Raw genomic sequence first — 18,287 nt, 5'->3', positions numbered from 1 at the left:
GCGCTTTTAAAATGTGAGCACAGCAGAATGTGTCACATTTAACTCAAATTATTCTGTGGATATCTCCAACAAAGTTGCAGGCTGGAGCATATGAAAATATGATGCATTCATAAGATTTTGTTCATAAATGTGTTCAGCTAAATTCGATTACAAAAAAGTTTCCTGCATGTCAAAAGTTCAGTAATGTCCTCAGAAAATGCATTTTTGTGAACTTTCAGTATTTCACCTTAAATTATTGCAGCCCTCCCAGAAGACATCAATCCCATTTCCATCTCTGTGCACCCAATGCTTTATGGCTCTGGGTGAGTTGAAGGAGATGTATGACTGCGTGTGTTTTCTGTGACAACTCAGCTCCACAGAATCACATGTTCCTGCCAACGTTTCAGTGCAAAACTGTTTTTGAGTGCACTATAGTACAACAGTAATGCAGGATGAGGGAAAATTGGGACAGTAATAATTGCAAATGAAGTTTTTGGGAAAGAAATTGGAAAGGGGACACAGTCGTAAGCAGATTAACATAATATTAAGAAGATTATCATTTGCATATTTAGAGATATTCATATGTTATTGTGGTACAAGATGTCATTTATAGCATTCTACAACAGTAATAATACGGAATACTTGTTACTACCTCATTCACTATGTCCTGATACAAATCATCCTGTTTGTTTCTGTTTCTATGAGTAGTTTATTCTCTAGTAAAGTCCTGGCACAATGTAATAAAATTTCGGAGTAACGGGAACCATTCACCGAATAGCAGAACCATGGAGACATCAAAAGGCACACACAAAAGAGAATGAAAACTTGCTAGTTTTCTCAACAAATCCTCTGATGAGCCAGAGCACTACCTGGCACAATGTTTGTGTGTGTGTGTGTGTGTGTGTGTGTGTGTGTGTGTGTGTACTCTATTACATCAAAGGATTTATACCAAAAGCTTTTGTGTGTGTCTGTCAATGACTCCCCATTTCTGCTATTTGATGAGTGGTCTCCTTTACTCCAAAATTACATATCACTTAGGATATTAATGAATATTCAAATGATTTTATGGACTTCCCAAATTCAGTTGGTTACACAGAATATAACAGAAAAATGTTCTTTGTTATACGCCTCAGGCACAACTTTGACTCTGTTGGCTTGAATCTCTTAAAGTACCTTCCTGTAACATATTGACTAGGTCAACACTTTTTGGAGATTATACAAAGCGCGCATTGTTATATCTTCTTGCCAGCACTCAGTCCATTCCTATATTTAAGGTAGCGATCTTCTTACACACAGATAAATTGGATCAGCTGTGATGTACAGCTCGAGAAGAGTTTCGGTGTTTTTTTAACTTTCTCTTTGCTGTATCTACCACAGTCAGCTGGAATGAATGATTCCATTCTTTTTGCAAATTGTGCAGGTTAGAGAGGTGACAAATAGTCTTTCAGCACACCTAGTGTCAAGTTACTTGGAGCTTCCCAGGTCGAGATGCGGCTGTTGTCCTCTACCTACTACCACTGCTTTCTGCCCTACCACTGTATGAATCTCCATTCATGTGCAGCACTGTATGTTTTCTTTTTGGTGGATTTGCTTTGCATGTGCAGCAAGATATCACACACGAGTGCACCCTGAAGCAACTACTTGAAATACTTCACCATAGTCAGAAATGTTCTTTCAGAACAGTTTCTACGATAACCAGTGTTCTGTGTGAGGAGGACTGAATAACTCATAATCAGTCTACTGGTTTTTCATATCTAGACTTTGTGTTTCCGGATGTCTGCCTTCTTCTGTTTTTGCTTATGAATGCCCCCAGTTTCCTCTTATACAGTACATACTGACAAAAATACTATATCGGTTCTCTCAACACAGTTGTTTGTAAAGGGGCGATGTGCAATGCCTCATCTCCAGTACGCAAAGCGAGGTACCACTAATGTGACTATCTTATTTCCAACAATTATCCACTACAGCTTATAATGCATGCTCTACTTGAACATCTACACACACATACAACAAACCACTGTGAAGTGAACAGCAGAGTGTACCTAAACATCATACAACACAGTAGGGTTTCTTTCCATTCCAACTGTGTGTGGAGTGCAGGTCTGCTTTCACGGTCCCTATGGGAGTCATATGTAGGAGGTGGATATAGGAGGTAGTGCCCTGCAAGCTCATGTGTAGTCTGCAGAGAGCAGATGTACACTTTGAAAATGTCGACAGAAGTTACCGAAGATGATCAAAGTCACCTCACATAATAACACGAGCGAGTAACCACTTCTCAGTCAATGTGCAGATATCATGCAGCTGTCACAATCACGTGGATATCAATCACACGTTCGCACACAGACTATGAGTTTGCAGTGTGGAGATGTGCAATGTGCTTTCCTTACCACCGTAGTTACACACAATTTATTTGAATGATGAATAATGAGTAAAATTAAAAATTATCATTCATTATTCGTGAACAACAAATAAAAATATTTCTTGAAATAATATACATTTACATGAATAAAAAATTTTATTTGTCATCTGTGAATAAAAATTGTTGTGAATAATAGATTACTTCGAAATTCTATGACCTTAACTGCTCCATTTCGTTGTCATTTATTAAAGAAATATAGATGTTGTTGCTTTTAAATTAGTTTTCAGAACAATGCTTTTTTCAAACATCTCATCATAAAGTTTTGAAAAGTAATATAATTAGATAAATAAAAAAAATCTATTCACCAAGCAGTAATGGGAGAAAACAAGTATAAAAGTCAAAGAAATGTGAAAACTTCCAGGGAAAGTGACTCCTCCTTCTGGCAGAAAGATTGAAAGGGAAGGAAGAAGGACGATGGAACTGACTGACGAGGTTTAGGACATGGCCTTAATTTACCTTAATTTCTTTGTTCTCAGCATGTCTTCTCAGCAAATATTCCTTTCAGTCCTTTATATCTTTTTTTCTAAGCTGTCTATTTATGACTGCCCCCCCCCCCCCCCAACTCTACCATATAATTTGCACTCAGCTTTCTGCTCTTAGTAATGGTTGCACAATGTTTTAACAGTAATCTCTATTTTGTTTATTACCTTATCTTCCATCTTTAAGCTCTCAGATTCTCCCCATCCACAAAGTAAGTATGGTGACACTCAACATTATTTTTTATCCACAAAGAAATTTGTTTGAATGCTCTACTTATTTGAATAATTATCTAGACAGAAATTTACTCAAATAATGCCCATTTCTGCTTGCCAATAAATATAGGATGGAATAATGACAATATTATGAAAGGTTCTGGTTTGGAATTATGAATTATTAAGGAATAAAGGAGATGACTCACCTGCGTCAACGATAGGTATGCAAACAAAAGGTACAGAGCTTTGCTAGCTTTCAGAATGAACTTCCTTTTTCAAGCTCATAGGAAAAACATGCACACAAACATACAAATACACACTCTAACTCATATGCACACACACCTGTCTCACTACATTGTGCTCAGTTGACTACCAGCTCTTAACAGGCCCATAGTGAGTGCACTAGGGTGAGGTGGGGGTGCAAGGTGGGGTGGGGTGGGGTGAGGGATGGACTGAGGGGGAAGCAGGGAGGAGGTTGGGGGAAAGCATTAGCCACTCATGAGAGAGTGGGGAGCCATCTGTGGGCTGGCTGGGGACGCAGGTAGAGGGGGCAGGTGGCACACAGCTGGGCACACGATTTCACAGACTAAGGCACAAGATAGCAGCACATAGCTCCCATCTGGGCAGTTCAGAAAAGCTGGTGGTGATGGGGAGGATCCAAATTGCACTGTTTGTGAAGTAGTCACTGAAATCTCACATATTGTGCTTTGCTGCATGATGTGCTACTGGGAGGTCCCACCTTGTTTTTGGCAACACACATCTGCCCTCACATCCATCCCAGAACCAACCACAAAGAAGCACTCCCCTTGTCACCCAATACCACCTGGCTTTGATCATCTATCATCATGCCCTGGAATCAGCCACATCCTACCCCAGATAGTTTCAACCCTCCCAAAGTAGTGCTCCACCGTCCACCCAACCTCCCCAACATCCTAGTCCGTTCCTATTCCACTCCCACCCTCAATCCCCTACCACAGGGATCACACCCTTGTGGAAGGCCCAGATGCAAGACCTGTCCGATCCACCCACCCAACACCAGCTACTCCAGTCCCTTCACAGGCTTATTCTACCCCATCAGAGGCTGGGCCACCTGTCAAAGCAGTCTTTTTATATACCAACTCTGCTGCAACAACTACACTGTGTTTTACATTGGTATGTCAATCGACCAGCTGTCAACTAGAATGAATGGCCACCACAAAACTGTTGCCAAAAACAAGGTGAACTACCCAGTTGCACAACCTGCAGCAGAGCACAACATGTGAGATTTCAATTGATGCTACACAAACCTTGCCATCTGTATCCTCCCCACCACAACCACCAGCTATTCTGAGCTACACAGATGGGAGTCCTCCCCCACGCCTCACCAAATGGTGTGTGTGTGTGTGTGTGTGTGTGTGTGTGTGTGTGTACCATCCCCTGTCCCAGTACCTATGCCCAATTAGTGTCACGTACTTTTGTGCTGCTATCTCATGCCTTAGACTGTGAAATCGCATGCCCAACTGTCTGCCATCTGCCCTCTCTACCTGCATCCATATCTAGCCCACAGATGGCTCCCACTCCCCTATGAGCAGCTAGATGCTTTCCCCCAATTTCCTCCCTGCCTCCATCTCTCTTCACCCTTCAACCCCACTCACCTCACCCTAGTACACTCGCTCACCTTAGGCCGCGAAAGAGCTGGCAGTCAACTGAGCACAATGTAGGGAGGCAGGTGTGTACATATAAGTGTGTTTGTGTGATTGTTTATCCTACAAGCTTGAGAGAGAAAGTTCATTCTGAAAGCTAGCAAAGCTCTGTACTTTTTGAAACTTCCTGGCAGATTAAAACTGTGTGCTGGACCGCGACTCGAATTCGGGACCTTTGCCTTTCTCGGGCAAGTGCTCTAACATGTAACACACGGTAAAATTTTTACCAATGCACCAGCAAGTCTATCTATGTAGGCCAATCATAAATATATGACATTAATTTTGAGATAAGGTAACCGACTACATCTCACAGAAGTGGTAATACATCCAACATGAAAACTGGAAAAGTTAATGTTGTTTACCTTGCTCTCACTCATCCATACAGGTGAGTTTTGCTGCTTTTCAATCAGTTCTCGAACTTTCCGGTACCACGAGTCAGGACTTGTCAGAGTTACACTGCACGTGAATGTATGTCCCCAAACTTTCTCCAGTTTTTGACATTGTTCAAACAACTTTTTACTGCTTTTATGTGCTGCCCTGTGTAAAGAATGTAAGTACCCATTAATAACATTATACATGACAGTATGCACTATGACATTATTTGTGTAATTATTACAAAGATGCTAATTACTTATACTTTCATATCACACATCAACTAAATGAGAACATAAATGCCGATATCATTTGTGCATTTGTGAAAGTGGCCAGGTTCAATAAGTGAAGTATGTTTTGGAGTATTCTGTTTCTTTATTTCAATATTTCCTTGAAGGTCTATGAGATGCAAGAAGTATGCCATTGAAGTAACTCAGTACTGAGCTGAAAAACTGTAAAAACTTGACAGTTTTCTGGATCCATAAAAGAGAGGGTACACTTACGTATAACTTGTGCTTTTTTTAGAAGTGAATCAAGAGCACAGAAGACCAGCATGAAAATATAGTGAATGTACTGTTATGCATAAGCCAGAGGAATCTTCTCAGATTACAGTGTTGTGAACAGTGAGATGGACTTGTAAATCCTACATTCCCATAACCCTCCTGGCCTCAACCTTCATTAGTCACTGTCCTCACCCATCCAGCCCCCTCCCTGTTCCCATTCCAGCACTACACAGCCATCATTTCACTGCCACGCCCAGTCTTTTAATTTCTCTTCTTTTTATTTCTTTCCTTTCCACTACTTACCCCCCCCCCCCCCCCTTTCGTACCTTCTTTTCTGCCCTCCGTCTAAACTGCAGCACTTCACTGACCACCACTCCCACGATACTATCCCTCCCCCTTCCCGTCCCAGCCTCCTCCTTACCCCTACCGAGTTGCTACTACCATCATGCACTGGTGCTGCTGTTCGCAGTGTGGTTTCAGCTCTCTGAGACTGCAGACGTGAGTGCAAGTTGCATTTGCATAGAGTGTATGTGAGCGTGTGTGTATGTGTGTCTACTGCTGACAAAGGCCTTAATGGCCGCAAGCTTTAATTGTGTGAATCTTTTTGTTGTGCCTATCGTGACTCAGCATCTCGGCTATATGGTGAGTAGCAACTTTCGTTCTCTGGTATTGTCAGAAAAGAATATAGCACACAATTATGCAAAAAACTGATAACTGATTTTTTGAAAAATTTCAGCCTATCATAAATGAAGTTCTTGTGATGTGTTGCATACAAGCAAGTGTAAGGCCTTACATAAATTCTTTGTGTGATAGAAACTGAACTAAATCTTTCTGTGGCCCAATTCAATTTATATTTCATTTTCAGCACTTTTGCTTGTAATGAGTATTCTGAAATAAGCTACTCTTTGTACTATTAAGCTACTTTCAGGCCACACAAGGCAAGTCACCTTGAAAACTTTGAGAGGGAAGCTGCATCACTTTTAGATTGTATGTTTCATGACATGATGTTATTACAAGCTTGCCATGCAAAACGATAATCATATTATACATGAACGCACAAATCTGGATCCATATATTACTCATCAGAGAAAAGCTAGATCTTAGGAAGATTCTACCTGGTTTCAGTAAAAGGAACATTAAAAGTGAATAGTATAATTTATTTCAACTATCAAATATAACGTCCATTGCACTATTGAAGTATGGTGTCTAGGAACTATAATGAAAGCAGTCAGGCTGCATTATATTAAGTGGGGCTTATTCATTTTGTAGGAAGGGCAATCTTTATGTGAGACATAATTACCTTCCCCCTCTGCCCCCCAACAAGTGTGGTACTTTAATATACAGCATAAGTTTTCACTATACAGACAGCATACAGCAGTGAGTAATTGAATTTACTCAACTCTTTGTTTGTAATTAAATTCGTCAAATATTTTTATAGCATAGTTTTTGATTAGATAGAAAGTGATCCATGTGGCATGCATAACTATACCAATAACAAATGGAGATTCAACATAAAGTGTAATTACAGCCTTTCAGTTACTCTCTCGCTATTGCTCTGCTACATCAATACTTGCTCATTAGCTGTTTCTGCAATTGATGCATTAAATATCTTTGTAAACTGTCAAACCTTTTCAGACCACTTCCCATGAAACAGAAAGGAATCAGAAAGTGCACTTTATAACAACTCCTGAACTTCATTAGCTTTCAATAAATATAAATTTGACCACAATGGTAAGCTAACCAGTTAATTTTGGAGTCCTGTACAGAGGAGTAGTGAGGTGAGGTGAGGTGATCTCGAGCCTCTGGAAAAACTGCCAAAGCTGGACCCCCACTCCCACTCCTGTGAAACTACCTCCCTGCAATTTTTACTTCAGACATCTAGCAAATTTGATTATGTTGTTAGTAGGTTAAATAAAAAATAAGCACTATTGAAAAATATTACTTAAATGTAATTATTGCACACAACAAATTAAATGTGTCATTTTAGTAAATAAATTATAAATTGTATAAACTTCTAAAAAAACTGAAAGTAAAACAAAAGCTATACATTTTTGTTTGTGGCAGGTGCTGTACATTGGTTTTAGTATGATGTATAACAAAAAATAGTTTTTATGTGTCCCTCATAAATTATTAATAGTCCATAAATGATTAACTGAAAATAAAATACAAAGGACTATTGTTATTGAGGAAATATTCCTTTTCAGGAACTGTGTTTTTACTGTTGTTTTACTTCGCTTTTCCTCACTACGAGTCAAGCAAACTCAGCAATTATGTAATGGTTAATAGCTCAAGCAGGGCAGCTAATGACAACACGCAGAGCACATGTTTATCTGGAGGACCAAGTAAACCTTCCAGCTTTTCAAGTTTGCTTCCTTCACAGTCACATCTCATTTCCTTCTTCAACTGCCAAAAATAGGAATATGTCAGATACCTTCGGTCAAATAACATACCCGTTTCAGCAACTGTTCGTCAACCTTTGAGACATCACAATATTGTAACGAAATAGCAGCGAGAACTCAACTGCCGAACACGTGCGAGCTGCATAAGTAAGCGGCTGTGTGAACTGAGGACACTGTTGCCACATGAACTATGTTAGCAATAGTTTGGTAGAAGTCATTTCTCTAAGACAATACTAGAATGACATGACATTGGACAAATGACACTGTGACAACAGTGTGCAGTTACAGCGACAGGCTGAGGGAAAGGCTGCATCTCATCGGCAGAAGACGGCAATAGGAGGAGCAGGAGAGCTCACATACCATTCCTGGTTAATGCTTGAGCCTGACTTCTTCTTCTTCTTCTTCTTCTTTATGGTCAGTTTATTGCACCCCCTCTATGCCTGTGCCCCTGACAGGGACCTAGCTCCAACTTTTTGGTACAGCCATGGTCCTATTAACAGCATTAGACGCTAAAATATTCCATTTTAAACACATTGATGATGTCAAATTTTTGTTGTAATGTAATTATACTTGTTCCATGTTATCGGAGGGAAATGTTACAATAATGTGTATGAACTTTTGCAACAAATGTGTAGTTTCTTTCTCATTCAAATTTGGGACAAGAGGTTTGCTCACAAGCAGAATTCAATGCAGCTCATTTGCTGTTGTGAAAACTTTCTCATTGGACTTGGCACTTCCAGGCTCAAATACCTAAATTTACTGGCTGATCACTATGGTACTTACTTTATGTCCACAGCACCCATCCAGTTGCATGAATGAACAACAGCTACAATTTTATTTACATAAGTAACTTTCTTCACATGTCAATATAAATTAACTGTTGCATGGGGAGCAAGCGAGAGACCTCCACATGAGCAGTCACTTCTTTTGCCTTCGAATGCATCTTCAAGTTCCTTGATCACTGCTGGTGCTCCCTGGGCAACTAATTGGTCCTTTCCAATTAGGCTAACTCTCGCAGAAGGTGATTTAAAGATAATTCCAACAGTGATTACGAAATTAACAACAATATGAAACCCTAAACAAATTGCACTGTTCAGAGCCAACCTGGAAACGTGCTCAGAATATGTCAACAGAATGTTGAGGGACTGTCCAGAAATAAGGGCGAAATACTATCTAAAATTTTGAGAGAGAATAGGGTGGATGCCTTAGCACTGCAAGAGACTCATACTGAAGATGACAATGCTCTGTGGAAGCGAGGGCGCATCCCAGGCTATAAATTAGTGTCCCGAATTAACCACCCTCACTGTAGAGTTTCCAGCTTTGTCCACAACAACTTAAAGGATGTCTCAGTTATTCTTGAGGAGAAATCAGACAAAGGAAACGTGATGGTAGCGGTGATTCAGATCGGAAATATAAATATAGCAAATATCTACAAACCACCGAATAGCACTTGGCGCAAACAACTCCCAGTGCTAGAACATCCTGCAATATGTGTAGGTGATTTTAACAGCCATAGTTATGAGTGGGGCTATGCCGAAGAGGATGAAAATGGTAGAAGTCTGGCAGAATGGATGGAAGCAAACAACTTAAAGCTCCATTATGATGCAAAGGGAAAAGGCACATTCAGGTCTGGAAGATGCGGTACAGAGAGCACACTTGACCTCTGCCTGTCAACTATGGATCCTTCGGAGAGCAGTAGCGGAACTATCATCAGAAAGGTCCTACATGACTTTCCCAGAAACCAACATCACCCCATTCTCATCTCCTATGGGCTACACATTCCCCCAGTGCGGTCTGCTCCTGTATCCCACTGGAATTTTCAAAAAGCAGATTGGGATAAATTTTCTAAATTGCTGGACGAGTCAATAACACAGGTCCCTGCACTTCCAAAATCATACTCAATGTTTTTAGAGATCGTGATATCTACTGCAAAAAAGAGCATACCCAGAGGATGCCGGAAAGAATACATTCCTGGCTGGAATAAATAGATCAACCAGCTGTTTAACCAATTCAAGGAAAGTGGAGACCAAGAAACAGCTACGAACCTTATGAATTCCTTGAATGAACAAAGGAGAGAAAAATGGCATAAAGAAACAAGGGACCTCGATTTCACGCACTCCAGTAGAAAAGCATGGACGCTGATTCACAAACTTGGAGAAGACCCTTCCACAGCAACTCAACATTCTCATGTGACTCAAATGCGTCACTTAGTGAGAGTTTCCAAGGTCCCAACAGATAAAGCAAATCTTCGGCAAGTAAAGAGAGAGCTTACGGAAGTAAAGAAATCTCTGCAACATAACCCGGAATTCTCTTCTCCATTTACAATCACTGAACTGGAGACAGCCCTTAGCATACGAAATGTAGAAAAGCTGCAGGTGCAGATGGGCTTTACCCTGAATATTTGGTGCACAGTGGACGGTAACGCGAAATTGGCTAGTTTGCCTTTTTAACTAAATTCTTCGTATAGCAACATTACCCAAAAAATTTAAAAGAGCAAAAATTATCACTGTCAAAAAGCCAAGGAAAGAGGGAACAGCTGCAGAACACTTGCGCCCAATATCTCTACTTAGCTGTGCTTACAAGCTATTGGAAAGAATGATTCTAAACCAAATCCAAGATCAAATTAATGCTATGATACCACCTGACCAAGCTCTATTCAGACCTTATAGAAGCTGCTGTGAACAAGTTCTCTCCTTGACTGCTCACATAGAATCTGGATACCAAAGGAAACTTAAAACTGGAATGGTGTTCATTGACCTGTCAGCAGCTTATGACACGGTGTGGTGCGAGGGCCTATTATTGAAATTTTTGAGAGCAATACCTTGCAAAACTCTAGGCAATTTCTTAAGTAACATGTTAAGCAATAGGCGGTTTAAAGTACATCATGGAGAAGAGAAAAGCAGATGGAATGTACTCAATAACGGATTACCTCAGGGCTCTGTTCTTGCTCCAGTGTTATTCAACCTCTACACAGCTGACCTGCCGAATTTGACCCGCCGAAAATTTCAATATGCAGATGTCCTGGCAATTTCATATCAGAGTGAAGACCTTTCTGAATGTGAAGAACACCTAATGAACAGCCTTACTAAACTTCATGAGTATTTTGAGACATGGCGACTGAGACCAAATGTTTCTAAAACCGAGATAAGCCTGTTCCACCTCTCTAATCGCCTTTCATCAGCAAAGATCAGTCCACAGTTCGGCCCTCTTGGCACAGTCAGATACAATGAAAGCCCAAAATATCTGGGAGTTACTCTGGACAGAACTTTAACATACAAAAAACACCTTTCCAACTTGACCAAGAAGATACAAACATGTGTGAACCTTGTGAGAAAGCTGGCAGGCAGTACATGGGGAGCAACCACATCAGTTCTCCGACAAGCATCCCTTGCACTGGTATACTCTGCAGCAGAATACTGTGCACCAATTTGGCTCTGAAGCACCCACATAGCAAAAGTAGACGTCCAACTGAACTCGGTAATGAGAGTAATTAGTGGTACAGTCCGGTCTACACTTACTTGCTGGCTACCAGTGCTTTCAAACATCTGTCCACCAGACCTCCGTCAAAAGGCTGCTCTTTACAACCTCTGTCAGCAAGTTTCTGAAAACAACTCGATCCCTCTTCATGACGATTTGCTATCACTGCCCAGGAAACGCCTCAAATCTAGAAGACCAGCATATGAAATGGGAGTCCAAACGCTATCCACAGAATTCGACCAGGATGCAGAGTGGAAACGTGAGTGGCAAGCTACAAGAACCCGAAACCACGAACTTGTAGACAATCCAACAGTTCCAGTTACAGGCTTCCACCAACCAAGGGAGGTGTGGGTGCAGTTAAACAGATATTGGACCGAAGAGGGTAGGTGCAAATACAACATGCACAAGTGGGGCTTTTCAAGTGACAGTGGGTGTGACTGTGGTGACACCCAAACAATGAGCCACATTGTGAATGAATGTCCAGTCAGACGCTTCCCTGGTGACATTGAGAAGCTCCATCGAGCATCCCACGAGGCACTCTGCTGGATCGAGTCCATCAACATCTGAGTGTAGTCTGAGCAGTTTTAAAACTTGTGTACTGTATATAATTTCACATGTTCATTTTTATATATATTTCTTTGTTTTACTAAATGTCTATTACTGTAATTGATGCATACAATAATAATAAAATATAACTGTTGCATCAGTGGACCTTTTCAGACAGAACTATCCCTTGGGCAGTTATAACAACAGCTAAAATAACAAGAACTTCCAGAATTATTTGTAAAGTTAGCATATAATTGTTTAAGTAGCACAGACTTTTAAATACAATCCAATGAGAGGAATGGCAGTTCTATCATTATGTCTAACTGGAAATGCACTTACCCTCACAAATGGACTGTTGGTATGTAATAAACAATGGCACAAACTGGAGACACTACAGCATATTCACACATCTTATTAAAAAAATTAAAGGCTTTACATTTTAAAAGGAAAGAAAACTATGTATAATTAGAGTGAAATCATGCAAAGCACTAACATGAAAACTTTTCTAACAATTAAGACATCTGAAATGGAGACACATCAGCCTGAATCATACACATTGCTCTGAAACAACATAGAGAACAGTCTAATTGTAATGTCTCAACACTCCAACAGTACACAGTCACATTATTGTTTTGGTGGATGCTGAGACGGCACAGAGTAATCCTAGCTGGAAAATAAACACCCCAGCACATACACAATTTAATTAAAAAATACAAGTGACATCCATAAAGGAATGAACACAATTTATAATGGAATTTAACCTGATAGGAAAACACGGTTATAGTTGCTGACACCGATTACCAAGTTATATGAGACAAAAGTTCAAATGCTTGACTTGTATTCGAGAGGCTGTGGAGTTACTCTCCGTTCAACCGTTCCCTATTTTTTGAGGCTGCCCTAAATCAAACCAGCTGTATGGTCAGGTGGTTTTTTGAAGACACTACTGCTGGTTCCTTCCTCCCTCCTACTCCACATGACCTGAAAATTTGTTTCCAGTAACTGTAACTTTTCACTCTCCCTTTGATGATTCACTTCTTAACGTGGGAAATACTCTGTACCCAGGGCATGCTAAATACATGTGACTCAATTTATCCAGGAGTTACTACACAAACTGTGGATATCAGGTGAATATACACTGATATTAATATAACACATTTAAATTATGCAAAGTACATGCTAGGATTAATATTTTTGTAGTGAATGAAAATTATGCGTCAGGCAGGAACTCGAGCCCAGAACCTGTGCCTTGGGCAGAATATGCACAGCTTTTTTCTGCTCATCTCACAGACCGATCCAACATTTCAAGCCACAGCTCGTTTCTTCCCGATTGGTCAGAGTTCCACATAAGATAGGTCTCCTACTCTGCTAGTAACTAGCATTTCTCAGAGAAGGGTGAGGGGTCATTGAGAATTCTACATTATTCACCAAATCCCTAGTTTCTTAATACAGTTCAGTAGCTCTCTACATATCCAAGGGAAATTTGCCATTTGGTGATTTCATTAATATTTTCCAGTCTTGAGTGTCAAGGTCTCTCATGGAGCCAAAGGTCTCTCTAATGGGAGTCCATTCCAGCCACACCAAATACTGCTCCTCTGTTTTCCTGGCAGCTAATGTTTAATGTCCCTACAGGATTATTGCCTGTGTACAAGATCAATCACTTCTAAGTTTGGGCTTTTCCAAGTGATTTGTGTTCAGCACGTGTGTAAGACTAAAATATAATTAATTAGCTTCCGATATTTTTCCATAATACTCACAAAAGATATGGACACGTGCAAAATCTTGATTTTCTACTCGTTTGCTGACCTTGTACACTGAATCAGTCAGGAATGGCTCCACGTTACAGGTGACGCCTATATTGTCATCTTTAATTTGACAATCGGTTTGATGCAACTCTCGATGGTAGTCCATCCTGTGCAAACCACTTCATCTGTACATAACTACCACAACCTATGTCCTTTTGAACATGCTTACTATATTCATCTCTGGCCTTCCACTACAATTTTCTTACTTTTTACGTTACTTTACTTTACACATAGCAACCGTATGCCTGCTCTACAAGCCTTTTCCACTTCTGCCTGTCCAATGCGCTGTTTGTCCAGTTGCTGTTGCTGTTCATCCTAGTTGTGTCCTCCCGAATGTTATCCCGCCATCTGATTCTGGGTCTCCCTCTTCCTCTCGTTCCATCTATTGTTCTGCTGAATGCCATTCTAGGTAGTCTGTTCCCTGTCATTCTTGCTGTATGGCCTGCTGAATTCAACCTTCTCCTCTTGAGCACTTTGACGATGTTACGGTGTTTGTACAGCCCTCTTAATTCTTCATTTCTTCTTATTCTCCATTCCATGTTATTTTCATCCTATACAGGTTCAAAAATTTTCCCTAGAACTTTTCTTTCAAATATTAACAGTTTTTCTTCATCTTGCTTTCTAAATATTAATGTTTCACATCCATATAACATCACAGGTATAATGGTCGATTGATATAAGTGGATTTTGAAGTTACTGCTACTGATCTTTTTCTTAGAATTTTGATGAAACTAAAAAGTGTCTTGTTTGCTGTTGATAAACGATCATCTATTTCTATATCTGTTCTGTTGTTTTCTACAACACCAAACTGATATCTCTGAATATGTGCTATCAACCGATTCCATCTTGTGATAAATTTATGCCACAAACTTCTTTTCTCTCCAATTTTGTTGAGTACTTCCTCCAATAGTTATGTGATCTATTTGTCTAATCTTCAGCATTCATCTGTAGGAACATATTTCCAAAGTTTCTATTCTCTTCTCATGTGAACCGCTTATTGTCCATGTTTCAGTTCGATACAAGGCTACACTACAGACAAACACCTTCCAAGAAGAAATCCTAGTACTTAATTTTTTTAAGGATTTACTCTTACTTTCAACTGTTAGAATTTTATTTTACAACTGTAATTTCAGCATTACGCTAATTTAAAGCATAAGATTTTGACATACAGGTAAAATAAAATTCTAACAGCTGAAAGAAAGATGAAATCCTTTCAATACATTTAGAGAATCATTCTAGAAGAAAATAGCCAACTTAGTTTAACATTTGATGTTAGCCAATTCCTCCTTTCTGAAATGTTTTTCCTGCTATCACCACTCTGCATCAAATATCACCTCTGTTTAGAGCATCATTAGTTATTTTTCTGTCCAGAAAGCAAAAATGATCTATTGTCTCATTTCTTAATCTAATTCTGTCAGCATCAGCTGATTTAATTTGACTACATTCCATTACCATCATTTTATTTTTGTTAATGTTCATTTTATAATCTCTTTTCAAGGCACTATCCACACTGTTCAACTTCTCCTTCAAGTCTTTTGTCGTCTCTGACAGAATTAGAATGCCATTGGCAAGCTTCAAAGTTTTTGTCTTTCTCCCTGAACTTCAATTCTCTTTCCAAACTTCTTATTGGTTTCTTTCACAGGCTGCTCAATGTACAGACTGAATACCATAGGGGACAGAACACAACAGTGTCTTAACTCCCTCCTCAATTATGGCTTAAGTTTTTCAACCCCCTACGATGCTTACAGCTGCTATCTTCTTTTTGTACAAGCTATAAATAATCTTTCACTCCCTGTCTTTTATCCCTGCTGCCTTCAAAATTTGAAACAGAGTGATCCAGCCAACAGTATCAAAAGCATTCTATAAACCTATAAATACTACAAACTTTAGTTTATGGAATTGGAATTATTACATTCTTCCAGAAGTCTGAAGATATTTCACCTGTCTCATAATGACACCAGGTGGACACTAGGTGGAATAATTCTGTCATGGTTGGCTGTCCCAATGATCTTAACAATGTCGAGGGAATGTTGTTTACTACAGGGCTCTTGTTTCCGTTGTTTCAATTTGAGCTTTTCAACTCTCTGCCAAAGACTTCTTACAGTATCATATATTTCACCTTATCTTCATTTACTTCCTCTTCCCTTTCTACAATGTTGGCTTCAATTTGCATGTATAGAACTTCTATATATTCCTTCAACCTTTCAGCTTCTCCTCTTTGTTTAGCACTGGCTTGCTATCTGAGCTCTTGATATTCATGCAGCAGCTGCACTGATCTCTAAAGGTTTTTAATTTTCCTACAGGCAGCACTTATCCTTCCCTTACTTATACTTACTGCCACAGCCTTGCATTTGTCCTCTAGCAATTCCTGCTTCGCCATTTTGCACTTTCTGTGAATCTCACTTTTCAGATGTCAACATTTCCTTTTGCATGCTCCATTTGCTCCATTTTTATATTTTCTCCTTCCATCAAGTAAACTTAACATCTTACAGTGGAAAATCCAGGATGGAATGTAACAATATTATGAAATGGATAGTAACTACTCACCATACAGCAGAGATGCTGAGTCACAGATCGGCACAACAAAAATACTGCTCGAAAGTGAGCTTTCAGCCAACAAGGTCTTTGTCAAAAATAGAAAACACACACACTCAAGCAAACACAGCTTACACACACACGACCACAGTCTCTCTGACAGCTGAAGCCAGACTCTGGTCTGTCTTCCCAACAGTCTTTTTGTGGTGCCCATCTGAGACTCAACATCTCCGCAATATGCTGAGCAGCAATAATCCTTTTCGTGAAATTGTTGAACTCAATATCTTCTGTGTTATACAGGAACTTCTCCTAGGACTTGCATTTTTGCCTATGTGATCCCCTGCTGTCATCCTTATTTTATCTCTTAAAGCTCCCCTTTCGGCTTCTAATGTATTACTTTGCTCTATTTCAGTCCAATGCTGGTTAATGCTCTTCCTGCAACTCTCAACAACCTCCGATTTTTTTTTCATTCTTTTCCAGGTCAAATCTCCTTAATTTCATACCTATATGCAATTTCTTCAGTTTTAATCTGTGGTTCACAACCAATAACTTATGGTCAGAGTGCACATAACGACCCTGGTAATGTTTTTCAGTTTACAATATGATTTCAAAATCTTTGCCTTACCACTATATAATTAAACTGAAATCTTCCAGTGTTCCCTGGTCTCTTGCATACATACAATCTTCTTTCATGATTTTTGAACTAAGTGTTAGCAATGATTAAATTATGCTCTGTGCAAAATTCTAACAGGCAACTTCCCTTTTCATTCCTTTCCCACATCATGCTCGCCTACTGTTTGTCCTCCTCTCCCTGTTCCTACTACTGAATTCCAATCATCCATTACAATTTAATTTTGCTCCTCCTTAAATATCTGAGTAATTTCCTTTATCTCATTATACATTCTTTCAGTCTCTTCTTCATCATCATCTCAGGTGCTAGAAGTCATATAAGCATGTACCATTGTGGTACATGTCCATCTTAGCTAGGACAATGTGTTCACTATGTGCTCACAGTAGCCTACCTGTATTCCTATTTTTGCGGTCACTGTTTGACCTACTCCTCCAATACTGTTATTTGATCTTGTCTTTATAACATATACTCATCTGACCCTAAGCCCTGTTTTTCCTGCCACTGCAATTCACCAATGCCCAGCCTGCCCAACTTCAATCTATCTATTTCCTTTTTTAAAAAATTCTCTGATCTACATGTCCAATTAAGGGATTTAAATTCCACACTCCACCTCACAGAATGCTAATTTTGTTTTTCCTGATGATGTCATCACCCTAAGTAGTCCCCATCATGGGATCCAAATTGGGATTCCCCCCCCCCCCCCCCAGAAAATATTCCCCTAGATGATACCATCATCATTAAGCCATGTAACATGCAGATATTTGAACACAGATGCAAATTATCCAAAGAAAGCCTACCTACAAAGTTTCAAGAACCAGGTTTAAATACTCTACAAATATACTACAACACCATACATGTCGCTCCCACAAGGACCGTGAGGCCAAGATTACATTAATTACAGCATGCACAGTGGCAATTAAATAGCCATTTTTGCCATGTTCCATAAGTGAGTGGAATGGGAAGAAGCCTTAATATTTGGTTCAATGAGATGTACCCTCAAAATATAATGGCCATAGTTTCCAATCTCATTCAACCATTCGGGGAACGAACATAGCAAGCCTACGTTGGCTGATAATACAACATGGCCAGATCAGTCAATTGCCCAGACTGTTGCGCCTGCAACTACTGAAAATGTTGTTGTCCCTCTTCCAGAACCACAGGTTAGACTGCCTCTCCACATATACCCCTCCATTGTGCTACGAGATCTGTGGTTCATTGGGGATGGGATCACAAAGTTATTACATACAAAT

General features: G+C 39.7%; 1 protein-coding gene across 5 annotated transcripts in view; it reads right to left on the bottom strand.

Annotated features, from left to right (window-relative positions):
• Nucleotides 1–18,287, bottom strand: part of LOC126202545 (tight junction protein ZO-1) — a 731,102-nt gene that overhangs the window by 160,672 nt on the left and 552,143 nt on the right. For all 5 annotated transcript variants that reach the window (XM_049936877.1, XM_049936873.1, XM_049936876.1 and 2 more), the window contains one exon: nt 5,135–5,309. In XM_049936877.1, coding sequence (XP_049792834.1) covers nt 5,135–5,309 — 175 coding nt within the window. The remainder of the gene's footprint in view (nt 1–5,134; nt 5,310–18,287) is intronic.

This window comes from Schistocerca nitens, chromosome 1 (assembly GCF_023898315.1).
Source record: "Schistocerca nitens isolate TAMUIC-IGC-003100 chromosome 1, iqSchNite1.1, whole genome shotgun sequence".
NCBI classification, from domain to species: domain Eukaryota; kingdom Metazoa; phylum Arthropoda; class Insecta; order Orthoptera; family Acrididae; genus Schistocerca; species Schistocerca nitens.
The sequence above is the reverse complement of the archived record's forward strand: the minus strand, read 5'-3'. Positions and strand labels throughout refer to the sequence as shown.